Source organism: Mchenga conophoros, linkage group LG7 (genome assembly GCF_057382185.1).
Source record: "Mchenga conophoros isolate Kocher_MC1m ecotype Shallow Benthic linkage group LG7, M_conophoros_male_GT1.1, whole genome shotgun sequence".
NCBI lineage: Eukaryota > Metazoa > Chordata > Actinopteri > Cichliformes > Cichlidae > Mchenga > Mchenga conophoros.
In genome coordinates, this window is record NC_140532.1 from 56,080,001 (window position 1) to 56,102,756 (window position 22,756).

The 22,756-nt window shown below is 39.3% G+C and overlaps 4 protein-coding genes across 7 annotated transcripts in view; 3 read left to right on the top strand and 1 right to left on the bottom strand.

Annotated features, from left to right (window-relative positions):
• Positions 1-26: 26 nt before the first annotated feature.
• Positions 27-9,470, bottom strand: ccdc62 (coiled-coil domain containing 62). The gene is made up of 13 exons (XM_085280313.1): positions 9,131-9,470; positions 8,986-9,026; positions 8,762-8,905; positions 8,352-8,544; positions 7,480-7,646; positions 5,880-5,981; positions 5,614-5,785; positions 4,925-5,023; positions 4,253-4,341; positions 3,351-3,439; positions 2,410-2,563; positions 1,411-1,530; positions 27-1,181 (listed from the first exon to the last, which is right to left on the bottom strand). Exons 1-13 carry the CDS (start codon positions 9,249-9,251, stop codon positions 1,092-1,094), a joined length of 1,581 nt encoding a protein of 526 aa, XP_085136439.1. The 5' UTR covers positions 9,252-9,470; the 3' UTR covers positions 27-1,091.
• A 718-nt stretch (positions 9,471-10,188) lies between these two features.
• On the top strand, positions 10,189-15,877 carry denr (density-regulated protein). Of its 3 annotated transcripts, none has more exons than XM_085280324.1 (8): positions 10,189-10,362; positions 12,694-12,806; positions 12,920-12,939; positions 13,054-13,138; positions 14,151-14,234; positions 14,569-14,685; positions 14,783-14,922; positions 15,568-15,877. In XM_085280324.1, exons 2-8 carry the CDS (start codon positions 12,704-12,706, stop codon positions 15,610-15,612), a joined length of 594 nt encoding a protein of 197 aa, XP_085136450.1. In that variant the 5' UTR covers positions 10,189-10,362; positions 12,694-12,703; the 3' UTR covers positions 15,613-15,877. The 3 variants fall into 3 exon arrangements, with proteins under 3 accessions (XP_085136450.1, XP_085136451.1, XP_085136448.1); XM_085280325.1 differs by having other exon boundaries at positions 14,154-14,234; XM_085280322.1 differs by having other exon boundaries at positions 13,054-13,137; positions 14,144-14,234.
• Positions 15,878-16,111: 234 nt separating this feature from the next.
• On the top strand, positions 16,112-18,011 carry LOC146571227 (hydroxycarboxylic acid receptor 2-like). Its single transcript, XM_085280321.1, has one exon. It carries the CDS (start codon positions 16,282-16,284, stop codon positions 17,308-17,310), a length of 1,029 nt encoding a protein of 342 aa, XP_085136447.1. The 5' UTR covers positions 16,112-16,281; the 3' UTR covers positions 17,311-18,011.
• Positions 18,012-22,407: 4,396 nt separating this feature from the next.
• The window catches only part of clip1b (CAP-GLY domain containing linker protein 1b), a 46,820-nt gene continuing 46,471 nt past the window's right edge, over positions 22,408-22,756 (top strand). For both annotated transcript variants that reach the window (XM_085280326.1, XM_085280327.1), the window contains exon 1: positions 22,408-22,522. In XM_085280326.1, coding sequence (XP_085136452.1) covers positions 22,414-22,522 — 109 coding nt within the window. In that variant the 5' untranslated portion in view covers positions 22,408-22,413. The remainder of the gene's footprint in view (positions 22,523-22,756) is intronic.

The window sequence follows — 22,756 nt, forward strand, 5'->3', positions numbered from 1 at the left end:
AGGTAATAAAGTACCATACATGTAGGTTATATACAGATATTTTTATTTAAAAAAACAAACAAAAAAACGTAAAAGCTATTAAAAGACGCAGACATTTCGGCTGAGTCACCAGGCTGATCTGTAGCCCGTGAAACTGGAAAAACGGTACAAGGACACACCACCCATCAGCCCTGTAGGACTGGTTTCCCATCTCACTCACTCCACACGTTTCAGCCTTTAAAAGCCACAAATAAGATTTTAAAAATACACTCTTTGGCTTTGTTAATCAATGACATTTTTGTATGTCTTTATATGTTTAAATACTTACAGAGGACATATTCACATCTCACTATCCGCAAGACCCTACAGCGGATAGTGGGAACAGCAGAGAAGATCATCGGGGTCTCTCTACCCTCTATTGAGGACATCTACACCACACGCTGCATTCGCAAAGCCACCAGCATTGTGGCTGATCGGACACACCCCTCTCACACACTCTTTACACTCCTGCCATCTGGAAAAAGGTACCGAAGCATTCGGGCACGCACATCCAGACTGTGCAACAGCTTTTTTCCACAAGCCATCCGTCTCCTCAGCAAAAAGGGACTGACTGATAAACACGCACACACACACATACACTAACATTATCACTCAGCTTAACTCAAATACCTCAAAACATTGAGACTGGACTGACTAACCAACACAAAGCGCAAACACACTGACCTACACCACCAAACCATCGCACACACCAACCTGTAAATGCTCTTTTGCACAATATTATTACTAGATATATTATATATTATTATTTTTTTTGCACTAACTTGTCTTGTAGCACCTTGGTTCCTGGAGGAACGTTGTTTCGCCTCACTGTGTATTTTTAAACTGTATATGGTTGAAGTGACAATAAAGTTGAACTTGGAACTTGGAAAACAATATCAGTGATATAAAAACATTTCACAGTCTGTATTTATACTTCACCTTTTCCTGGGAGGCCTTAAGGTTCAACAAGTGGTGCATGCAGTGCTTAATATAGTAACACTGATTTTTCAGTTCAAAGTTAGTGCTCAACAGTTGTGTCACTTTGGTAAATACTGAAACATACATGAGGAAAATCAATTCTTCAGCTGAGTCATCAAGTCCATGTGATTTACTGGCTGGTTGGTGTTATGTTGAGGACGAACTTTGGGTGGAGCTGGACTGGTCTGTTAGAGAAAAAGAAATAAGATCAAGCTGGTATGATTAACACACCCAAACAGGAGGAACTGAATATTTTTTATCCTTTTCATGTCACACCCCATGAACACAAATAAGGAGAGAGAGAGATGAAAAGAGGCCGAAAGTCATGAAGGTACTTGAGGATGGAGGTACTTGGGTGATGTTGGGGTGTCTGGGACTCCTGGAAATAAAAAGGGTCAGTGGGCTACAACTCACCATTTGGCTGCTATTCTGTAAAGAACTGTGGAGTCTCAGGATGCTGTTCCCTGAACCAGCCACAACCAGCCTGGACTCATCTAACAGCTGCTGCAGAGAGCATCTGGAAAGAGGGCCGTCCTGATGAGAGAAGGAAAGAACTCTTGGTCTTAATGGAATACTTCAATATGGTGACGGATTTGTTTTGCAATGCCTGAAAAACCTTACGTCACTTTTGTCTGTGCTTATATTAGGAGTTACTTAAAATCTTGCTAGTTTAGCTTAAAATAACAACTAGAAACAGAAATATCTTAATTTTTCCAACCTGAGCAGCATTAAAAGACAACTCCATTGTGTCATCATTCTTTGCCAACGCATGTTTCAGAACTGTCACCAGCCTAAATTGTGTGGTCAAAAGTATTTCATTCCGGTTTCCATATAAAAAAAACACAGACTTACTTCTAGCACAATATTTTTGTTTTTGGACTCTATCAGAGTAGCTTTGGGTGACTGACAGTTGAATTTAACATATACAGGTCCTTGGTGTACCCCCATAGTTTAACTTGTAAAATGGTAAATGGCCTGTATTTGTATAGTGCTTTACTAGTCCCTAAGGACCCCAAAGCGCTTTACACAACCAGTCATCCACCCATTCACACACACATTCACACACTGGTGGAGGCAAGCTACAGATGTAGCCACAGCTGCCCTGGGGCAGACTGACAGAAGCAAGGCTGCCATATCGCGCTATCTGCCCCTCTGGCCATCACCAGTAGGCAACGGGTGAAGTGTCTTGCCCAAGGACACAATGACCGAGACTGTCCAAGCTCGAACCGGCAACCTTACAAGGAAGGTTGTCAGTCTCCCAACTCTTGAGCCACGATCGCCCCTTGACATCGCCCCATCTTGTCTTAAACAACCTATTTTAGCCCCATTCCCACCCTCCTTACAAACTTTCTTCTTATATGCTGTCCCTGACAAACAAGAGGTTTGTAGAGAGACTTTATAAAGTTGTCTTACATCCATCAAGTAAGCTGAGAAGACTCCCTGGTTACAGTTGTTTGAGCTTTGAAGAGCATCTGCAGGCAGATCATCATACACAGATTTTAAGTTCTTCCCTCTGAGTGAAGAAGGTGACTCATCCTTCGGATAGTTACATGTTAACTCATCCTGGCTGAAACACAGAGAGAGACGCATTCATTAATCTTTTGTTCCTGTTAAAAATCTAGAAGGATTTTTCACAACTTTACCACATTCAATTTAATATACAAAACACAGACACTTACTAAATTTGAGATTTAAGAATTAGACATTTAGACATTATCTGAGTCTTACGAAACAATTAATTCATTCCTACATTGGACTGTACTGGACACACACACTGAATGTTTATGGGGTTTTTTAGTATGTTGTCCAGTCAACAAGCCAGCTGTGGGTATGTGTGCTGCTATCAGTGTCCAGAGTCTCTAAAAACCCCACAGTATACCTACTGCCAACAATATAATCCACACATATTTACTCAGTGAAAGATTAGTTTGCTGGAATGGGTTTGTGACATGATATGCCTGCAAAGGGTCTGTAACCATGTTGGTTTAAACCACCTGCTGCTAGCTGTGCAGCCTCTGTGGTTTTAATAACTGTGGGCTCTAAAATGTATTTCTGGCTGCACAAAACAGTGGCACTGCCAAAAAGACAGGAGGCAGTATGGATGGACATAGTGAAGAAGACAGAATAAGACTCTATGGAGGGGAGGGTGAGATGGAGGCAGATGATCTGTTGTGGCCACCCCTAACAGGAGCAGTCCAAAAGCAGCAAAATTAGTGCAAACCATTGAACAACAATATGTGGAAAAGCTACTATACTGGGGTCAGGACTACCAGAAAGTAGTTCCTTCACATATTTTTGTTACATGGTTTGCACTTTTTTTGCTGTTTTGTTTGTTATCCTAGGACATTATTCACCTGCCCAATAATCCCTGACTGGTCTTCCCCTTCAGGGTTTCACAACTCAGCTGCATCAGCTGCAGGTCATTCTGCTGATTCTCACAAACCTGCACACACACAAACATGATCACTTGAATGCATTTTTTTTTAAACTTAAAACTTTCAATTATTAAAAACATGACCCCACATGACAGGCGGGGTTCAAACCAGAGTAAATTGTCTGCATTTATGTTGAAAAGAGAGAGACGCTGAAAGAAAAATTCTAGTAGTAAAAGTGGATTTAAAGATTCTCACTTACAAACAGATGAAAACTACCTAAAAATTGTAACTTAATATAAAAATATGTTTAATGATCATTTAGAGGCACACTATATCAAGTACCTAGATGACAATGAGACAGAGATGTAACAAAAAAAGAGACTCTGGACACTTGGAAATAGATTTGAAATTACTGCATTCCCCCTGAATTATAGACACAAAATGACTGCAATTACGTGAAAACATGAAGCACATTCAGACACAAAAAAGTTTCAAAAGAACTGGAGAAAATCATGGGAATGGCTGAAAAAAAACATCAGCCAAATTCAGTTCAGGGGTTTTACTAATCTACAGGAGAAGCAGGAGACCTTCATGTGCCTGTGCCTGAGGTTCCACTGTCTCTCTTTATTTACCCTTTATAGCCTGTTACTACTTCAAGAAGCACTAGACAATGACAGTATCCCAGAGTCAAACATCTGCGTTGTGTAACTGCAGAAACACTGAGGTATGTTGTCCAACCGGTAAGTCACCTTATGCTGGAGGAATGAGGAAAGCTGTACTTCCAGAGCTGGGCTCCAGTTACCACAGTATATTTTATGGGTTCACGCTTATGATGTTTTGTTCAGTACTCTCAGGGAAATACTACATGTTAGAAACTATACCTGTCGTAGGCAGCGGAGCTCAGACATGAGGCGTTCCTGTTTGGAGTGGGCCAGTTCTAGCAGCTCATCTTTCCAGCTGTTTCCCTCCCCTGGTCAAAGAGATCAAATGCTGTGCTTATCTCTGCAGGAGAGTGTCTTTCTCAGGCTGAGAGGTATCTGAAACAATCTACCCTACAGATTTCTATCGAGAAAAGCAGACTGCTGAGATAAGACAGGACTGCATACCTCATTATCTCTACATACTCCTGGCTACTGAATCTAACACTGTCACTGTTCACTGACGCCATCTACTGCGAGTCATTCACTGAGAATGAAATGCCGATTATTCTCCGTTTCTAGAACCACTTCATATAACTGTCACATCAATATGTTTGGTCTTTTTTACATTAGAAAAAATGATGAAGAGGTTCATCAAATAAAGGAAAATGAAAACAGTTATTTAAAATAGCTATCATACAGATATTCACTCATTATATAATATCAAAGATGAGGACCATATACCAGGATAAAGCACACAGAACTCTACGTAACACTAGCCAGTCCTAAATCTATCCAGCGAGCCTTCAGGGTTCAAAGAGACTTATACGTCAAAAACATATCAAGAAATACATCATGAAGTTTCCACCAATGAAATAGCAGGAAAAACAGTGAGACAGTGTGTTTGCGATGTACCTGTCAGGGTGTCCCCATGAAGCAGATGGAGTTCTTGCTTGAGGCGGATGATCTCCTCTCTCTGGGTGCTGCTCTGTGTTACCTGCTGTTGTAGCTCCTCTATGAGCACAGCACGACATAGAAGAACACGATAAACGACTGATCATGCAAATAAACAGATAACTAATTTTTAACAGAAAGGCCAAACTTTTTTTTCTTCCAGATTTTCTGCTGAAGATCTTTGTTTTTTGGAGTGTGCCATTTGATGGTTGGACAAGTTCTCCGTTTGAAAAATACGGTCCAACCTGCATCTTGGAAGTTCAGATACCATTAGAGTTTTTATAATAATGATCCTTCATAAAAAGCTCCTGTGTTTTCAATGCTTTATGTGTCAGCACTAAATGGTATGTGTCTTGTAGTCTGTGTTAACAGAATTTATTGTGCATAACTCTGTGAATGCTGGAAAAAAATATACAGCCATACATCCAGACTAAAAATGTCACATGGAGCACATGGAGACAACGTATAAGGGCAGATCTTCTAAATCTGATTCCCAAAAGGCTTTCAATTCCTTTTTATGAGCAGAGTTGCAGACTACTGTTCCATTATCCTTATTTTTCTTTTAACAATATCAGTGTCCTCTGATCATCTGCCCTCTAAAGAATGAGAGTAAATAGGCAACAAAATGACACAAAGTTTTAATAATGTACCTTTGAGCTGTGTGACTTCATGTCTGGCTTCCTTGTAAGACACTTTATTCTCCTCCAGGTCTTTCAGGAGCTTGCTTTCCTGTGAGCGACTCTTCTTCAGAGATGTCTCAAGGTCTTGCAGGCGCCCTGAGAGATCGAGTATACAACTCGAGGCTTTTGCCATATCTTGGTCCTAAAGGGTTAGAATAATTAGATAAAATGATGGGACATCATAAATTGATACAAGACCAGTAGATTATATAGAGAGCAAAGATTTACACGTGTACCTTGAGTTTGAGCATGGAACTGAGCTCCTCCTCCCTGACCTGCAGAGAGCCGACTTGTGTGGACAGAGCCGTGACTGTGGAGTTGAGACTCTGGTTCTTCTCCTGAAAAACAGCATGGACACATAGTTGTATTAATGTGCTAAAATAGTTTTGCATGACTTCCAGTTCAAAATATTCCTTGTTTGTGTTATAACAAGCTGTTTTATTGCCTCTTCATTTAAGAACACAAAAACACAAGGTTTCAACAGCTGCTGGGTGGGGCTCCTTTGGTGGGGGTCTTGGTCTCCTTCATCACCTGAATACCTTTGGGTTTGGAGACTTCCACTGAAAAATACTCAGTTATAACCACAGAGATTGTTCTCATCACTAACAATTCAAATGAAATTTGAATGCAAAGTTGATGTGACTTGTGGCTCAAGAGTTGGCAGTTCGCCTTGTAATCGGAAGGTTGCCGGTTCGAGCCCTGGCTCGGACAGTCTCGGTCGTTGTGTCCTTGGGCAAGACACTTCACCCGTTGCCTACTGGTGGTGGTCAGAGGGCCTGGTGGTGCCAGTGTCCGGCAGCCTTGCCTCTGTCAGTGCGCCTCAGGGCAACTGTGGCTACAATGTAGCTTGCCATCACCAGTGTGTGAATGGGTGGATGACTGAATATAGTGTAAAGCGCTTTGGGGTCCTTAGGGACTATGTAAAGCGCTATACAAATACAGGCCATCTGTTTATTATTGACCTGTTTGAAATCCATGATAAAATCTCAGAGAACAGAGTGCAAGTGATAAGAATAGGATTAGAGCAACATCAGGTTAGACTGATAGACAGTGCAGGAGGAGCAGCTGGTAGCAGCACATGTGCTTTGAGTTACCGTAGCTATACACACCAGTACATCAGGAGTGTAAATGATATAAAAGGCAAAATGAGAATGGAAAAAGAAGACTCAAGTCGCAGAATTACCAAAAGTGATGCTCCCAAAAAAGGCTCAAAAGATGAGGAAATGCTAGAAATAAGGATCCAAGGAATTTGGTAGTGTGAAGACCTTTTGGCTACACAACATTAGACTTAACACACTTTATCCTGTACCATACTTGAAGACAGAAAAAACAAACAAACAGACAAAGTGATATCATGAATGCATGATGTCATGAGGACAGCTAAAAAAAATAGATTTAATGAAACGGTACTAAAACATTATGGTTATAAATTGTTGTTTTTCCCATATTGCCCAGGCCCATATTAGACAAAGGATGTTCAAGATGGAGCTGAGGGAAGAGGAAAAGGGGAAGATCACATAGAAGCTTCTGGAATATTGAACTGCAGTATTGAGGGTACTGAATAAGCACATGCAGAGATTTGGTGTGACAGAGAAGGATGAGAGGCACAGGGTGAAATGGAGGCAGATGATCTATTCTGGCGATCCCAAAAGGGATTAGCTGAAAAAAGTAATTGTGTATCAGGGAATTTTAAAAAACAAATAAAAAAAAGAAACCCAATTCATTCCTGAATCATTTTTAACATTTATCTTTATGTTTCATCACATGAACGACCACACATAGCAGTACTAAGTGTATCCAACTGTGTGCTGATGTTATGGCGGTACCTGAAAGTACCTGAAAGTCTTGGCATTTTTCACTGATGTGCTTCTGCTTCTTTTCAAGCTCACAGATCTGCTGTCGGGCTTCGTCGAGTTCCTTCTGGGCCTCCTTCTCCCTGGTTTCCACCAGCCGCACATGTTTAGTCAAGACTCTGATCACCTCGTTACGCATCTGCACCTCCTCTGCACACACAAAAAAGAACAAAGTCCCGCCATATGGCCGTTTAACAAAATGGCATGTGTACGCACCTTCATCAACAGCCTCAGTCTGCAGATGATGTGCAAACTATAGAAACAATGTGCAGACAAAGAAAAAATGATTACTTATTAATATAATGCATTTTTGGTCTCTTTACAACTCAGCCGGGGTTCCTACTTTTATTATGGCTTCATAACAACCATGTTATTACCATATCTATACAAATTAATTACACTGTCAGCAACAAGAGAAAAGAAAATCACAAAGCTATTTACAATATTGTCATGGTTTATCATAAACATATTGATATTTCACTTTTGAATCTAAGGAGCTTGGAAAGAAAAGCATCTGGACTTTATTAAGTTTCTTGAAGACTTTTCACCTCTCATCCAACAAGCTTTTTCAGTTCCAAGAACAATTGGTGGAGAGTCACAGATTTTTAAGCCTTATTGCGAAGGCCTAAAAAAAGAAGTCCGGTCACTTTTCTTTCTAAGGTCCTTAGATTACCATAACTGATTATGCTTAATTTCCTTCTACATTGGATTGGTAAATCTTATGTACAGTGCGCTATTGAAGCTGCTGTATCCTGCCTACAGTTGCTGGACATCTGCAAGCTGCTTTGCAACCCAGCTTTCCCCTGTGAGTTTCAGCTGTATTGAACTGACCAACATATCCTTAGCTTTCCTCACCATCTAAATGGGCACACTTCTGCTCCAAGGTCAACACCCTCTGGCGGTACTGTTCCCAGGTATGATGCTGCTTAAGATGGGAAGCAGCCATGGCATTTAACTCTGTTTCCCGGTCCTTTAACTCAGCCATCAGCAGGTGCAGTTCCTTCCTTTGCCTCTGGATGATGGTGCTGCTCAGGTCAGTTGCAGTAAACTTTTGCCAAACACACAAATGACAGAAAACCTCAAATAACAACTGAAGGAATCAATCAGTTATTGTGTTGGTCAAAGGATATAAAACTTTTAAAATTATTTCAATAACTGGGTTTTGAATGCAAAAAACAAACAAACAATATAAACAATAAACACAAATGTGAAAGATTTACCAGCAACATCCTGCTTGATCCTCCTAGCAATCCATCCTCTCTTACCTTAGTTTCCTGCATGCTGGGAGTACGGAAGGTATCTGCTAAGATGGGAGGGGTGCCTTTGGTGCCCTGTTTTGGTCTGCTGTCCATCTTAAAGCTGTTTCGACCAGGTATTTGGTGCACATCAAGTGAAGCACCTTCATTTTTCTTAAAAGTGTCATATAATACAAAACAAATTACAATCACTCTGCTACAATACTATCCCGACATGTGTCGATATTACTCACCGTTTTAACTGGAGTGCTATGCCACCGCTCACCTGAAGCATCTGAAACAAAGCAGAAGTGGATGTTGGGTGGATGAAACTACACCTCTTTAAAAAAAATTTTTAAAAGAAGGATGGTGGAAATGTAGTTGAAAACATCTGTTTACCATTTGACCAGAGGGAACAGGCTGAGGCTTTTCCAAGAGCACTTACATTTGTGCACAGTCTTTTCCCTTTCTCCATCACATCATTCCAGCTTTTTACTAAAATCTGTTCAATCTCTATCATCAGTCACTGTTGTTATTGTTGTGCCGAGCTTTTTCTGGGGCATCTCTCGAGGGCAAGTCGGTAGCTAGCTAGCTTATTAAGATAGCTAAGATTATCTTACCATATCAACTATCCAAAAGCTTCAAATCTGCTCTAATTTAGAAACATGCTACAAATGTTCCCCCAAAAGTTTACACGTTAGCTCGTAGAAACTTCAACCAACTTTTGAATGTTGTGACGTCAGTGACGGAACTCCTGCAGAACTTTTCAAAATAATGTAATATAACTCCAAAATAAAAGAACAAGAATAACAAGACTAACAAACACCTCATTAATGCCATATTTGGGAAATTATTTTTAAAATAGTAATAATAATAATAATTGTTATCATTATTATTATTAGTAGTAGTAGTAGTAGTAGGAGGAGGAGTAGCAGTAATTTATTAAATTTATTTCTCCTAAATGGGTATGCCCCTGAAAATTGATAGATTTTCTCTGCCAATGCCAAACATCTTGTTCTGGTATTCACTCTTGTTTTGAGCTTCCTTCCTTAGACGTCTATGAAGGTTCTTAGACAGTAATGAAAACAAAACTAGATGTAAAATAAATCTGTGATGTGTGTTTTTACTCCGAAGCACAGGGGGCGCTGAAGCATATAATCCACCCCTATAACTAAAACAAGAAGTGAATAGGTAAACACTGTACAGGGGAGTGTGACTGCAGTAGGGAACAGGAAGACAACTGATCAAAAAGCTGGACGATATAAAAGTGAAGTTGGACTTGTTTAATTTTATTTCCCGTGAGCTCTATAAGTGAAAGTTATCAGGCTGTATTTTGGTTTTTAAGGCAGACCCATTTGTTCGGGAGAATTTGAATATTTTACTTATTTATTTATTGTAATTTCGGTCCACACTCCACACCAGTTGGTGGCGGTAATGCACCATTTTGCTGTTTGCCAACCGCCAATAAACCCTATACAGAAGAAGAAGAAAACAAGACGCGTTACATGGCGTGCTCCAAGTACGCCAAGTGAACCATATTTCATGAGAATGCTTTTCTAAAACTCTTACGAGCTTGAATAATGCGATCGGTTTCATTGGAAAGACAACAGTTTTAGAGTATATCGTACGGGGTACGTAATTTGACATTTATTCTGTATTTATTCAGCAGCAGAGCGTGTCCACTTTAGCCGTGCGTTAGCTCAGTTAGCCGGCTAAGCTAATTCCTAGATGCTTACGGTGACAGCTGGGCGAATGAATCTTACCTGATGAATGAAGCAGTAAAACTAAACTCGATATTTTTTTTAAAGATATCAGCTCGATGCATCGTGTCCACGGGATGGGTGTTTGCAGAATAATTACTACGGTTTAATTGTAGACTTTACTATAAGCATTGTAGCGAACTATTCTGTTTAATAGGTCAGCTAATGCAAAGAAGCCGCATGTGTTAGCAAGCTAAAGCCTGTTCTTTCCACAGGCAATATCAAATTCATACTGCCTTATATGTTTTATTTTTTCTGTGGTTCTTTCCACTTATGTTTTGGAGCCAGGCGCTAAATTACAGTCTGAGATCGGCTGGTGATCAATTTCACTTCAGTCACATCTGTTTGATGCGGTTATCTAGCTGGTACCCTTGTGCCCGATATGTCGTGAAACTAAGGGAAGAGTGTTGGCAAGGCAGGCTAGCATGATGAAATACTGCCAGGAGCCGTGCTCATCCATGTATTATTGTCTGATAATAAATCTAAAGAGACTTTAGTCCGTCGGTTTATAAGTTGTAATGTAAACTTTAATCATGAGTAGTATTTAAACCTTTTCATGTTGCAGTGTAGTCTATGTAAGCGCAGTTTTCACAACTTGTAAGTAAATTCTCTCCCATTCAAATATTTGCTCACCATTCGGACCTCTATTTCATTCCGAACCCAATCCATCCAATCCATATTTTCATGGGATAAAACATCTGATATTGATTCTTAGCCTTTATTTATATATATACATAAAATATGTTGAGGTTGACGCATATTCTTTCTCACAAACGTGTTGGTTAAAGTGAAAAGTTAAAAACTCCACCCAGTTATAATGGTACTTGCTACATTTAATACGCACAGTACCTAGAGTCAGATTCACTCTGGTGGACAAGCTGTGTTCAAACCCTTTCAGAAAAGTCACCCTTTTCTCCAATAATTCCTGTACAGAATAAATAGTTTGCACGTTTTTGCATGTTCACACTTTTGGAAAATGTAAACGCTAATATATCGGCCATGGGCCAGTATCAGGCAAAAAATATCTGCCTGCTGATATTTCACATATATCTGCAAGCAATGCAAATACATGCAGTGTTTCAAACTAATTTAGCTTCTATATATTGACATTTGGTGCCAGCAAAGGAAAGCATGGATTCCTCTGTTAATGAATTATTAAAGAATGCTGTCTGCAAGTTTCTTCCTTTTTATTTGCCAAATAACTTAGTGATATAAGTTCAAACAGAGATGAGACGTGTTAGCATCACGCAATTAGCAGAAACCATAGACAGTATAAAATATGGATGTAGCTTTTGGGTGTGAAAAGTAGCCCAGAATGCGGAAGTGCCTTAAACATGCATTCTATCGAAAGGCTGCCAGATGGTGATAGCTGGGGTTGCAACAAGATTTCAGGTCCTACAGAAGACTATGGGAAGATGGATTTCTGTATTGACGATTATAAACACTTTCCTGTTGCGTTTACAACCTCTGTCACTTGTTATGGATCATACTTCATTAAAAAATTCAATTTGTCCCATAAATCTTGGGCATAACATGTTTTACAATGGATTATCTGTGGTGTCTGCATTGGCTTGTTGTTGATGTCCACTAGTCACTCCTTACCACATCCGGGGTTGTTTTTTTTTTTTTTGTTCTGTTCTTTTAAAACCAAAATGACAGCTTTGGAGACTTCAAAATGGGACTTCAGGAATAGGTGACATCACTGTAGCTCTGTCCATCTTTTATATGGACCAGGGCACTGATTGAACCTTCAGTATAGGAGAAATAAGTATTTCACACATGAATTGATGTGGATGGTATTGTTCTCTAACCTAGAAAAACAAACAAACAAGAACTTGCTGAATATTTTTGCGTTGCCTTAATATACTTGGCATCTCATCAAAGTGTCTGTGCGTGGTAAATATAGATATAAAGTTACCATTTTTTCTTTTTGAATATGTACATTTACTTTGTGAAATGTTGGTAAACTGAATATCTTTGGGAATGTTGTGATATTGTAAATTCTAAAAGGCTTTTTTTTTGCCATTTACTGTCAGTTTAAAGAACAAAAAACTTGCACCCATTTTAAAAACAAAAGAAAGCACATCTTTCTGTGGTATTTTTTAATTGTAATCCTAAAACACAACTCACAAACTACTGGTATTTAACACGAGTTGGATAAATGTTGTGTGTGCCCTGTGTTCATTGTCCCTTTTTTTCTAGTTAATTTCTGATGGCTACTACTGAGATGGAATCTGGGTCCTTGGAAAGCAGATCAGAGCAAGGGACAGCTGACCCTGATTCAAAGTACCCAATGAAAGTTCTTTATTGTGGAGGTGCAGTATATAAAACCACTCATCAAAACCACACTTCATCTTCAATTGTTTTGCGGTGGCCCCTTTTCAAAACGTGACATTAATTTTTGATTTGTTTTTCTCTCTCTCTGCAGTGTGCTCTCTGCCTACAGAGGTGAGTTTGACTATCAGTTTCCATATTTAGTTGTGTGACCCACTTTTCTATAAATATTCAGTTGGGGGTATTTTTTCTGCTGCAATGTAAATAACTGCAGTGTTGTGTCTGCAGTACTGTGAGTACATGCCTGAGCCAGCTAAATGTAGGCAGTGGCTGGAGAAGAACTTTCCAGATGTGTTTGCCAGGATGACTGTAGGTGAGTGGCGTTTCAGATTTTAGATATATAATAATGAATGAATGTAACCATTTTTGCAAGTTGGATGCTCTTATTGATCATGGTCATAGTTTTAAATGTCAGTGTAGGTGCAAGTAATGAGCCAAAATTTCAGGTTTCAGACTGCTCTAAAAACTCATGTTTCAGGCAGGTTATTCTACTCTTGGATGTGTTTGATGTCATAGAGAGGGACTGTTTCTAATATGGTCATCTCAGGTACGTCAGAAAAGACTGTCTTAAAGAGGGACAGATGGTCCGAGGGGCTGCACTAAAACAGCCATGAACATTATTTTGAAATCGTGGGTCATTCACGGACTAAAAATACAGTTGTGGACATTAACAGAATAGCCTTCCTCTAAAAAGATTAGATGAGGTGATAATTATAGACTTAACATTTTGACTCCAACAAAAGCCACAATTTTCTAATATTAGCTGCAGTTGCTGGGTCCCTCACAGTCAGTCAGGATTATTTTTTCTCTAACAGTAATGCTGTTCCCTTACACTGCTGCTCTGAGCAGGCTCTGACGTTGTTCAGGCTGACTTTGTTCTGTGGAAGCTAAATCATATATGTTATAATACCAAACTGGTACTTAGCCAGCTGTTGTGAATAAACTGATCTCTCGAATCGCTCATTTAGGTCATGCTGACATTAAAGTTTTTCTCACGCTGCTCTTTGGATTGATAACATTTAGTGTGATGAATTTTTGGTCAGCTCCATGCTACATGAAATGCTTTTGATTGTCATGTGTACTTTAAAAATATAGTTTTGGAGTTCTAGAGGTCCTGTCTTTGCAAGGTTCACCACAGTGTGAACAGAACTGGCTTTTAATTGTTTAAAACAGACTTTCAAGGCCTGAAAGGTGAAACGATTTGCTGTAAAGATCTGTAATGATTCCATGCTTTCAAGCTGCATAATAATCCCTTGAAAGCTAAACATGTTGTTGAGGGAGTGGGTTTAATGTTGTTCCATTTTCCATTTGTCCCACTGGCCCAGCAGCGAATGCGCCTAAGCAGGAACCGGGCACTGGAGATGCTCCTCCTGCAGGCGAGGAGGAGGAAAAGAAGAAACAGAAGAGAGGTACGTAAACGTCAGAGGGAAAAGGAATCAGAATCTACTGGTTCATGATTCACTGCTATAGTGCATCAAATTTCCTACATATAAAGTAATGGAATAAGTATGAAACCTGCCTTGTTTAAGGTTTATTTACACTCTGAGACCTCATAGGTTCATTTTAAGACATGGGTCTGATAAACTTGAGTCTACTGATTCCAGTAAGTCTTTAGGATTCAAATGATAGATAAGGATTGATTGCTTCATGTTGTCTGCATTTCACTTTTTATCAGTGCTTTAATTGTGTGCGACTTAACACTGCATGAGTTTAAATCCGGTTCATTTTAATTGACCTTTTAAGGTGGAAGAGGCCAGATCAAACAGAAAAAGAAGACTGTGCCTCAGAAAGTTACAATAGCAAAGATCCCAAGAGCCAAGAAGAAATATGTCACACGGGTGTGTGGCCTGGCGACATTTGGTGAGAGCTCTTGTGCTGTCCTTATCCTCTAGGCTGCCAAAATCTTATTCCCTTCATGTTTTATTCTTAACATGATTCTCTGGTTTGACTCTTGCAGACATCGACCTTAAAGAGGCTCAGCGATTCTTTGCCCAGAAATTCTCTTGTGGTGCCTCAGTTACAGCAGAGGATGAAATAATCATTCAGGGAGATTTTACAGACGACATAATTGACGTCATTCAAGAGAAGTGGCCTGAGGTAAGCTGGAGAAAACCAGGGTGTGCTGAAAAGGTTCATTCTTAACTTACTCTCTCACTGGCAATTTGTAAAAACGTAACAAAGTTCAAGTTGTTATCAGTGACACCGGCTGCCTTTAAGTGAACTGCAGTTAGCTTCCTGTTGCTTGCATGTGCAACACAGCATACTCCAGCAAACATTTGCAAGAAGAGGGGAGACATGCATAAGAGTACTTTACATTGTACAGTATGTATGTGAGGGACTGGTGTATATACTGTGTCCCTACAGTAATGTGTTTTTAAAAAAATAAGTGCCCCCACCCCCCTCAGTATGTTGCTGTGTTGTGGAGGAATTTTGGCACTCTCTTATTTATAACGTTCGCTCAGTTTTATTGAGTCATTTGTTTATGCAAATCTTAAGGTGCCATCTAGGGCTGGGCAGTAAAACAATAAATGCCATAATAACTATATTGTTCTCAACAGCAGCATATGTTAGTGTCAATATAAATTGGCTAGAACTCATTCAATCCAAAATAATAGCACAGGACAGTGTCGTGGGTCTGTGGACGGTGTGAAAAGCGGATTTTCTGAACTGCTTTTGAAAATGTCCTCTATAATCTCAAACATGACACACAGTTCAGTCTCCGTGTCTCTCTGTGCGTTGTAGGTGGATGATGACAGCATTGATGATCTGGGTGAAGTCAAGAAGTGAAGACCAAATATGCACTTTTGCTGAAAGGATGTGACCTGTAACAGCGACGACCTGGCCAAATGTACACATTAAGTCATTTTATACCTATTTTATTTACTGTACATAAAAAGCTGTGGACTCAGCCACTCACTTGGCATTTTTTTTTTTTAGTTAATAGCTGCTTTCTCTCGTTTGCCAAAGGTGTGGTATGACATGAATCCTTCCCAAATGTTCTTCACTCAAGCAAAAACTGTAGGCTAATAAATTTCAGTCTCCTTCACCCTTACACTCTTTCCACATTTGACTTTTTTTCTTCTAATGGTTGTGTGTCTGTTATTTTTAAAGCATTAAAAATGAGTTCTTTTTCAGGGCTCTGATATGCTGCTTTATCTTAGTTACTTAAATGGCCGCAGGTTACTTGTTTTTCATCCATCCCACTCAATACTCGTGAGTAAACCTATTCCCCTGCATAATAGTTTTATAATGAAGGTGCACTCCCCGGACAGATAACATTTACAGTTGTTTCCATGCTCCTTTGGGTCAATACCGCTTCCCCATAGATAACGGAGTGCACAGATGTTCACTCCACATAAAGATTAGTATGTTTGGCTGAGCACCTTTTGCATATGCGCAAACACGATTCAGTTTCCAAAGAAATCACCTGGTGGAGCCTTTCTTTACCGACACTGTATGTTACAGCAGCCGTTTCCTCTGATGGGTCAGAAGATGAATCTCACAGTCACAGATCTCTGTTGTGCCTTCGAATCTCCCATCCTGGACCAAGTTTTGCCTCCAGTTCTCATCCTGGAGTTCATGTTTGGACTAACGGGGAACTTTGTCGCCCTGTGGATGTTCATCTTTCACATGGACACATGGAAACCCAACGCTGTGTACCTCACTCACCTGGCAGTTGCAGACTCCATCGTGCTCTTCTGCTTGCCTTTCCGAGCAGATTACTACAGGCGTGGGAAAAACTGGCTCTACGGTGACATCCCGTGTCGCATCTTGCTCTTTTTGCTGGCAGCCAACCGCGCAGCTGGGATCTTTTTCCTCACGGCCGTGGCTGTAGATCGTTACTTCAAGATCGTCCACCCGTCGAATCGGATCAACCAAATGGGGCTGGGCTATGCTTTCTGGGTCTCATTTGGCCTCTGGTGCTTGATCTTCCTTGCTACGGGGTATCTTCTTGCTGATCAGCACTTTTATTACAACAACAACCGTACGCAGTGTGAAAGTTTCAACATCTGCATGGGCTTTAGTCCCCTTTCCACCTGGCATAACACTTTCTATGTTGTCCAGTTTTTCCTGCCCACTGCCATCGTGGCCTTCTGCACCATCAGAATTACATGGCAGCTGAGAATCCGGACTGTGGACAAGAAGGGGAAAATCAAACGGGCCGTTCAGTTCATCCTGGCCGTGGCTTTAATCTTTATCATCTGCTTTTTCCCCAGCACCATATCGCGTATTGCAGTGTGGGTCCTCAAGGTATGGTACAATGAATGCAAATACTTTGAAGAAGCCAACCTGGCATTCTACACGTCAGTGTGTTTGACTTACTTCAACAGTGTCCTCAACCCTGTTTTGTATTATTTCTCGAGCCCTGCCTTCAGTGGAGCCTTCAACAAGGTCCTTAACAAACTGTTGAGAAGAAGCAGCGACAAAGATGAGAAAAAGTCATCAGAGAATGACATTTCCACCATAGATGATAGAAGGCTGTAAAGCCAGCTGCTTGTCCCTGTTCTAATTCTGTAGGGAAACTAAGATCCACCTGAATACACAAATGCATGGTAAACTCCTGGCTATTGAAAACATTTATATTATTGTAGTTGAAATTAAATGTCAAATAGTTTTTGCTGTAATTATGAACAAAATGACTCACTTACTATACATCTTAGTGGTGTAGTGCTTTTATTGCAATGATGCACCTGTTGTGACTTTGGATGTACTTTGTGATTATAAGCCACTTACCTGTCGTTAGTAGCTTACAATTACATTTCCCTAGTAGCTGGGCAGGTGAGTAAAGAATGAACTTAAAAGCTTGTCAAGGCAACATCTCACATAGATGCCATCGGCTCATGTATCCACGATACTTGATAAGGTTGGTTTTAATGTTTTTATTAGGCAGTTCAAGTGTAACACTGATCTTTTGGCTGCCCACTGAAATAATATTTATTGAATGAAATGGTTGTACAGCCACAGAAAAGTTTAGCTCACGTTAGTGCTAACAAACTATCAGGGCAAAACCCACATGCAAAGGGAGGTTTTTTGAGATAGTCTAGTATGGTTTGCAGATAATTTCAGCTAGTTTGAATAAAGCACTGTGTATGTAAATGCCTTTGCAAGTGTATTTCTGCTTGTATAACATTTCAGTCTGTGTACCCTGTCACATTTTGTTTTCAATAAAGAAAAAATTAAGATTACGCCTAAACATTACATAGTTCTTTTGGTCCACTTTTCAGTGTCTGAATGGAACCAAGCACATTTTGCGCACTTTTACTTTTGAATGTTTTCTACTTACTAATAATGTACTTTCACTAAGGTCGTAAATAAATAAATATTTATTTATTTTAAACAATGGCTGTTCCATAGTTAGGTGGGTGGTAAAATTAGCCTTTGAAAAGTTTTAAAAATATTTTGCTTTGAAAAAAATCCAATAAAAATCATTTAGTTGTTGACAGTAAATTAGATATCTAAGTTATTTAGATATGTCTCTTTGGGGTTCAGGGACTGTGATAATATTTCTTGTTTTTTCCTCAGTTTTTACAAAAACAGTCGATTGAAAACGAATCCAGTGAGCTATTCTTTTTCAGCTTTGCGCAAAGTGTAGAAAACAAAGCTATGATTCAGAGAGCTAAAGCAGCAAAATGAAGCTCTCGCATTATGCGTCAGTGACAATAGCGTACATCTACAAAAGTACATTTTTATGTCAGTACTTGCCTTTATTTTTACTGTGAGGTGTTAAGAATTTTATTTATTTTTTCTTTTCCCACTTTAAGAAATTGCATTTCAATAACTGCTGATGACATTTTATTATTAGTATTTTATGTATTTTTAGTTAGCATTTTTTTTAGTTAATGTAGATTCAGATAATTTCCATTGTGAGTTTCCCTATTTACTTTCAGTTTTTGTTTTATTACTCCTTGATATGTGATATTTTTAAGGGGCTAGACTGAAGTTCACAATATCATTAAAAACAAAGAAACAAAACAACACTTTGACAGTAATGCAGATATCCCAGCCCATATTAACTCACGCAACATTGTATCTTCCTCCTTTTGGTTGTGAAAAATTTGATAAAACGGATCAAAATATTTTCCTGATATTTGAAATGTTATATTACCTAAGTAAATATTATTGTTTAATTCACATTTTGTATTTTTCTCTACTCTAGTTTTATTTTACGCTAACAAAAATATTAAGTTCATTTCCAGAATTACCTTAATTTTTGGCAACGATAGTAACCTCAGATCCCCAAATTTACAACTAGGCTTCACAGTTCACGAGCTTATGTTGGGGCTGTGAAGGCAGCATCATTTCCAAGAGTGACGTCAGATTGTGTGAGTCGGGGCTGGGCTGGGAAACAGTAGCTGTTGGAAAAAACATGTAACGGTGCAAGGTACGCTGCACCTTCTCACGACATTCCTTACTGAGACCCAGTTCATCTAACGAGACAAAGTAAGCTCTCAAAGCAGCTTTTTTCCCCACTGTTGTCTGTGTTTAGTCTGCTTTAATATCGCCTCATTAGAGTGTTAGTTGTCTTATATTAACCACAGTTTGTGCGTTATTGTTGTTTTGAAGCTAGCTAGCTTTGGCATACCAGCAACCACCGTGGCTCTAGCTAACAGGATGCAAAATATGATTAAAAAAAAAAAAACAAGTGCCTGTTACCTCACGTAAATCACTATAATCTGCTGCTAAATGACATGCCAGTCAGTCCGCCGGTATTGGTTAAATGTGCAGGATGCCTAGTGGGAAAGTGTGGCGGGTAAAAATCCAAGTTATCTCACTAGCTCCATAGATACAGAGAGCCCAGCCCACACAAACAACACACACCAGTCTTCTTATGTGTCTGTTATGTACACTAACGATTTCTCCCTTCATTAATTGCTTTTGTGTGATCATGCAAAACCGGAGATAATTGAATGGTCGTTAGTGAGCTGGCAGCAGAGAATGGAGAGCAGGCTGATGCATGACAGCTGTAGGTGTGCTTGTTGTGTTGGTCTGGCAACACCTGCTGGGCGGGGGAAGACCTCTGAAGTAATGTTACCTGCACAGGATTTCTCTTCAGTGTTGTGAGAAACGATTTAGTGCTCCAACTAAAAAGGTCGACCTAAATGAGTATGATATACTTTTATTACCATGGACAGAGCAGGTACTGCTCACGGTGCCGGTTGCTTCGGAGACAAGGCTGCGTTAAGTCTTTGGTGGCCCAGGAGGAAAACTGGTGCCCCTGAGTCCCATTAGATTTGAGTGAGATTTAAACATCTGTTTTTGAGAATAATTTAACAACATTTGCCTCCATTATGAAGCTATTTTTCGAATTCTTAAAGATTTCTTATCAGTTATATCTCTCCATGTAAATATGTCCATTGTGATGTTGTCATTTCATATAAAAAGAACATATTCTCCAGTATCTTACAAACAATAAAGAAGATGTGTCTTTCATGAAAGACACATCTTCTTTAATTAGATTTTTCTTTATAACCCAAACATCATCTTTGGAAGTTTTCAAGATACTGGATCAAATTAACACATAATCAAAAAGCTGTCCGGATTTTTCAGCTAAGATTATTCATAAAAACTTTTCACCTGTATTTTCATGTCTGTACTGCTGGTGCTGGTATTCGACTGTGACGTTTAGGGAAAATCTCCCACTGGCCTCTGTTTTCTGTCTGTTCTGTTCTGCACTTAATTTAATTATAATTATTTAAAGGAGGTTTCTTGATTCATAATCCTGTTTTAAGGCAATTGAACACTGTGACTGTGGACCATTGATTTTTCAGTCGAGTTCTTGTGTACATTTTTTATACCAACATTTTCCTTTCCTTGAGGCTTCAGCAAAATAGATCAATGGAAGGCCCAAATGTGTCTCTCAGGTCCTATGTTAGGAGCTGTTTTTTTTTTTTTTAAAGGACGTTGCACAGCATGCTGAGATATGCCATGTTTTTTGGCTATAGCTCTTTGGGAATAACCTTGTTATTGAAAAAATAATATTTTATGCCTGTCAAACCGTGTTATCTTTGGTATTTTTCATAGATTTAGCTAAAGAAATGTGAAAAAAATATGTGTTTTTGCAACTGGGTGTTAGTAACAAAGTGCCATGACAAACTATTTAAAACAGCTCTTTTGCTAAGTTGGTTCATCCCTTGACTCAGGTGTCTTTTACATACTTGAATGATTCATAGGTCAGTGTTAAGTAGCTGATAGAACCAAATAAAAAACACTCCTCTGAAAATGGTCAGGTACAAAGATTGGACTGGAAATGAGTGAAAAAGCAGCCAATGTCATTGAAAGCATTGAAAGACCTGCAGAAAGCCTAGACAACTTTGCCCAAGAGCACTTCAAAAATTACAACAAAGTCTGGCTCCTTGGAAGCACAATATAGTCTGTTTGATGTCAAACGCTAATTTTGTTATTTAGTGACTGGCGTCTAAGCTAATACAACTCATCTCACCCTGCCCATCTCTTTGATAAGAAGATTTCGTGAACGGTTTGTTGAAACCTTTTACAAAATCTTAACATTTTGTAAAAATGTTGAGCTTTGGTTAATGAAAGGTGAAAATCTTGTCTTTTCAGGTTGGGCCATTATAGCATGTGGAAACACACATCTGAATTTGACATATAAATAAATGGTGTAACACATGTTTTTTAATATTTAAAACGTTGTTGTCTAGAAACACTAGTCGGTAAACCTGGGGTAGATGTATGGCTGTCTGAAATAAACCATTTTACAACCAAATAAATCAACACATTTTGTCTTCCAACATCCTGAAATGAGTTTTTACCTTTAGCTTCCATCCATGAACATCTAGTGCTTGGTGGCTTTAGTCGCTTAGCTTTAATGTCCAAAGACGTTCTTGTTGTAGTCAGTGTGACTCATATACGTACCTTGTGAATTAAATGGTAGCAGAGATGTTTCTACTAATGGGCATGTGAGCTGAAACTGGAGACATACCATGTGGTCAGCTGAATATGACAGTGATTTCACAGATGATAATGAACAGCTCTGTAATAAACACTGGGCTGTGACTTAGTGACATACAGTAGGAGGTGTTGAGACAAACTGAGGCCTCACTGAGCAGAGCGACAGCTCTCACTGAGACACTGATGTAATTGTGGGGGTTGTAGGCCTCTGTGAATGGGCTACAGTCACACATGAAAAGTCCTAAGACAAGAAAGAACACAAAATATTTAATAAGGGATTTTTGATGCTGATTAACAAAAAACACATTCAAAATAACCAGAACGATTTAGAATTTAAATTTAAAATCTATCTTTTTGTATAATAGTTTATAACCAGTTTAGATTTTTACAATTAAAAAATTAAAACACATGAAATTGCCTTGATATTGACATGTCATCTTTTTATTTCTTAATGCATGCTTAGTCATCCAGGTAAGGAAATAACCAAAAGTTGATTATCTTAATCTGGATGTAGCATTTTCAGTGTCCTCTTTATTGTCACTGTCATCTTTTTATATTTGTTTTTGTTGAGGATACATTCTTCTTTTCTTTTTGCCAGCTCCTGTTTATCATACTGTGACCGTGTAAGGTGGTGGGGAAGGCCTAATCCCTCATCTTCAATAGGCCCCCCCCCCAGCCATGGACAAACAAGGAGCCATGAGTACATCAGGCAAAGCCAGTGGGCTAAAACCCCCCAGTAAAATAGTCCGTCCCTCCGGCGTTCCATCACGGACATCACCGTCATCTGGTAAGAAGCTGTTGAAGAAAAAAACCCTCAAGATTGTGTCTGTTTATTAAAGTGTCTAATTCTGTCAACAAGAAGTGTCATGCTATCGTTTGTATCTGTTTGGGCCGTTCTTAACTACAGAACTTATCAGTGAGTTTTCTCAAAGTGTGCTGGACCTCCATGTGTATTTCTGTATATAGTATCACTAAAGGTGCTTTTCTTTTTAATCATCTACATCCTTAAATCAGTCTTTGG

Coding starts and splice junctions, on each gene's coding strand:
- LOC146571227 (XM_085280321.1), top strand. CDS start 16,282: ATGTTACAGCAGCCGTTTCCTCTGATGGGTCAGAAGATGAATCTCACA.
- ccdc62 (XM_085280313.1), bottom strand. CDS start 9,251: ATGATAGAGATTGAACAGATTTTAGTAAAAAGCTGGAATGATGTGATG. Junction 9,027..9,130: donor CTGTTCCCTCTGGTCAAATG/GTAAACAGATGT, acceptor GCTTTGTTTCAG/ATGCTTCAGGTGAGCGGTGG. Junction 1,182..1,410: donor TACAGAATAGCAGCCAAATG/GTGAGTTGTAGC, acceptor TTTCTCTAACAG/ACCAGTCCAGCTCCACCCAA.
- denr (XM_085280322.1), top strand. CDS start 12,704: ATGGCTACTACTGAGATGGAATCTGGGTCCTTGGAAAGCAGATCAGAG. Junction 14,686..14,782: donor GTGTGGCCTGGCGACATTTG/GTGAGAGCTCTT, acceptor TGACTCTTGCAG/ACATCGACCTTAAAGAGGCT. Junction 14,923..15,567: donor TTCAAGAGAAGTGGCCTGAG/GTAAGCTGGAGA, acceptor TGTGCGTTGTAG/GTGGATGATGACAGCATTGA.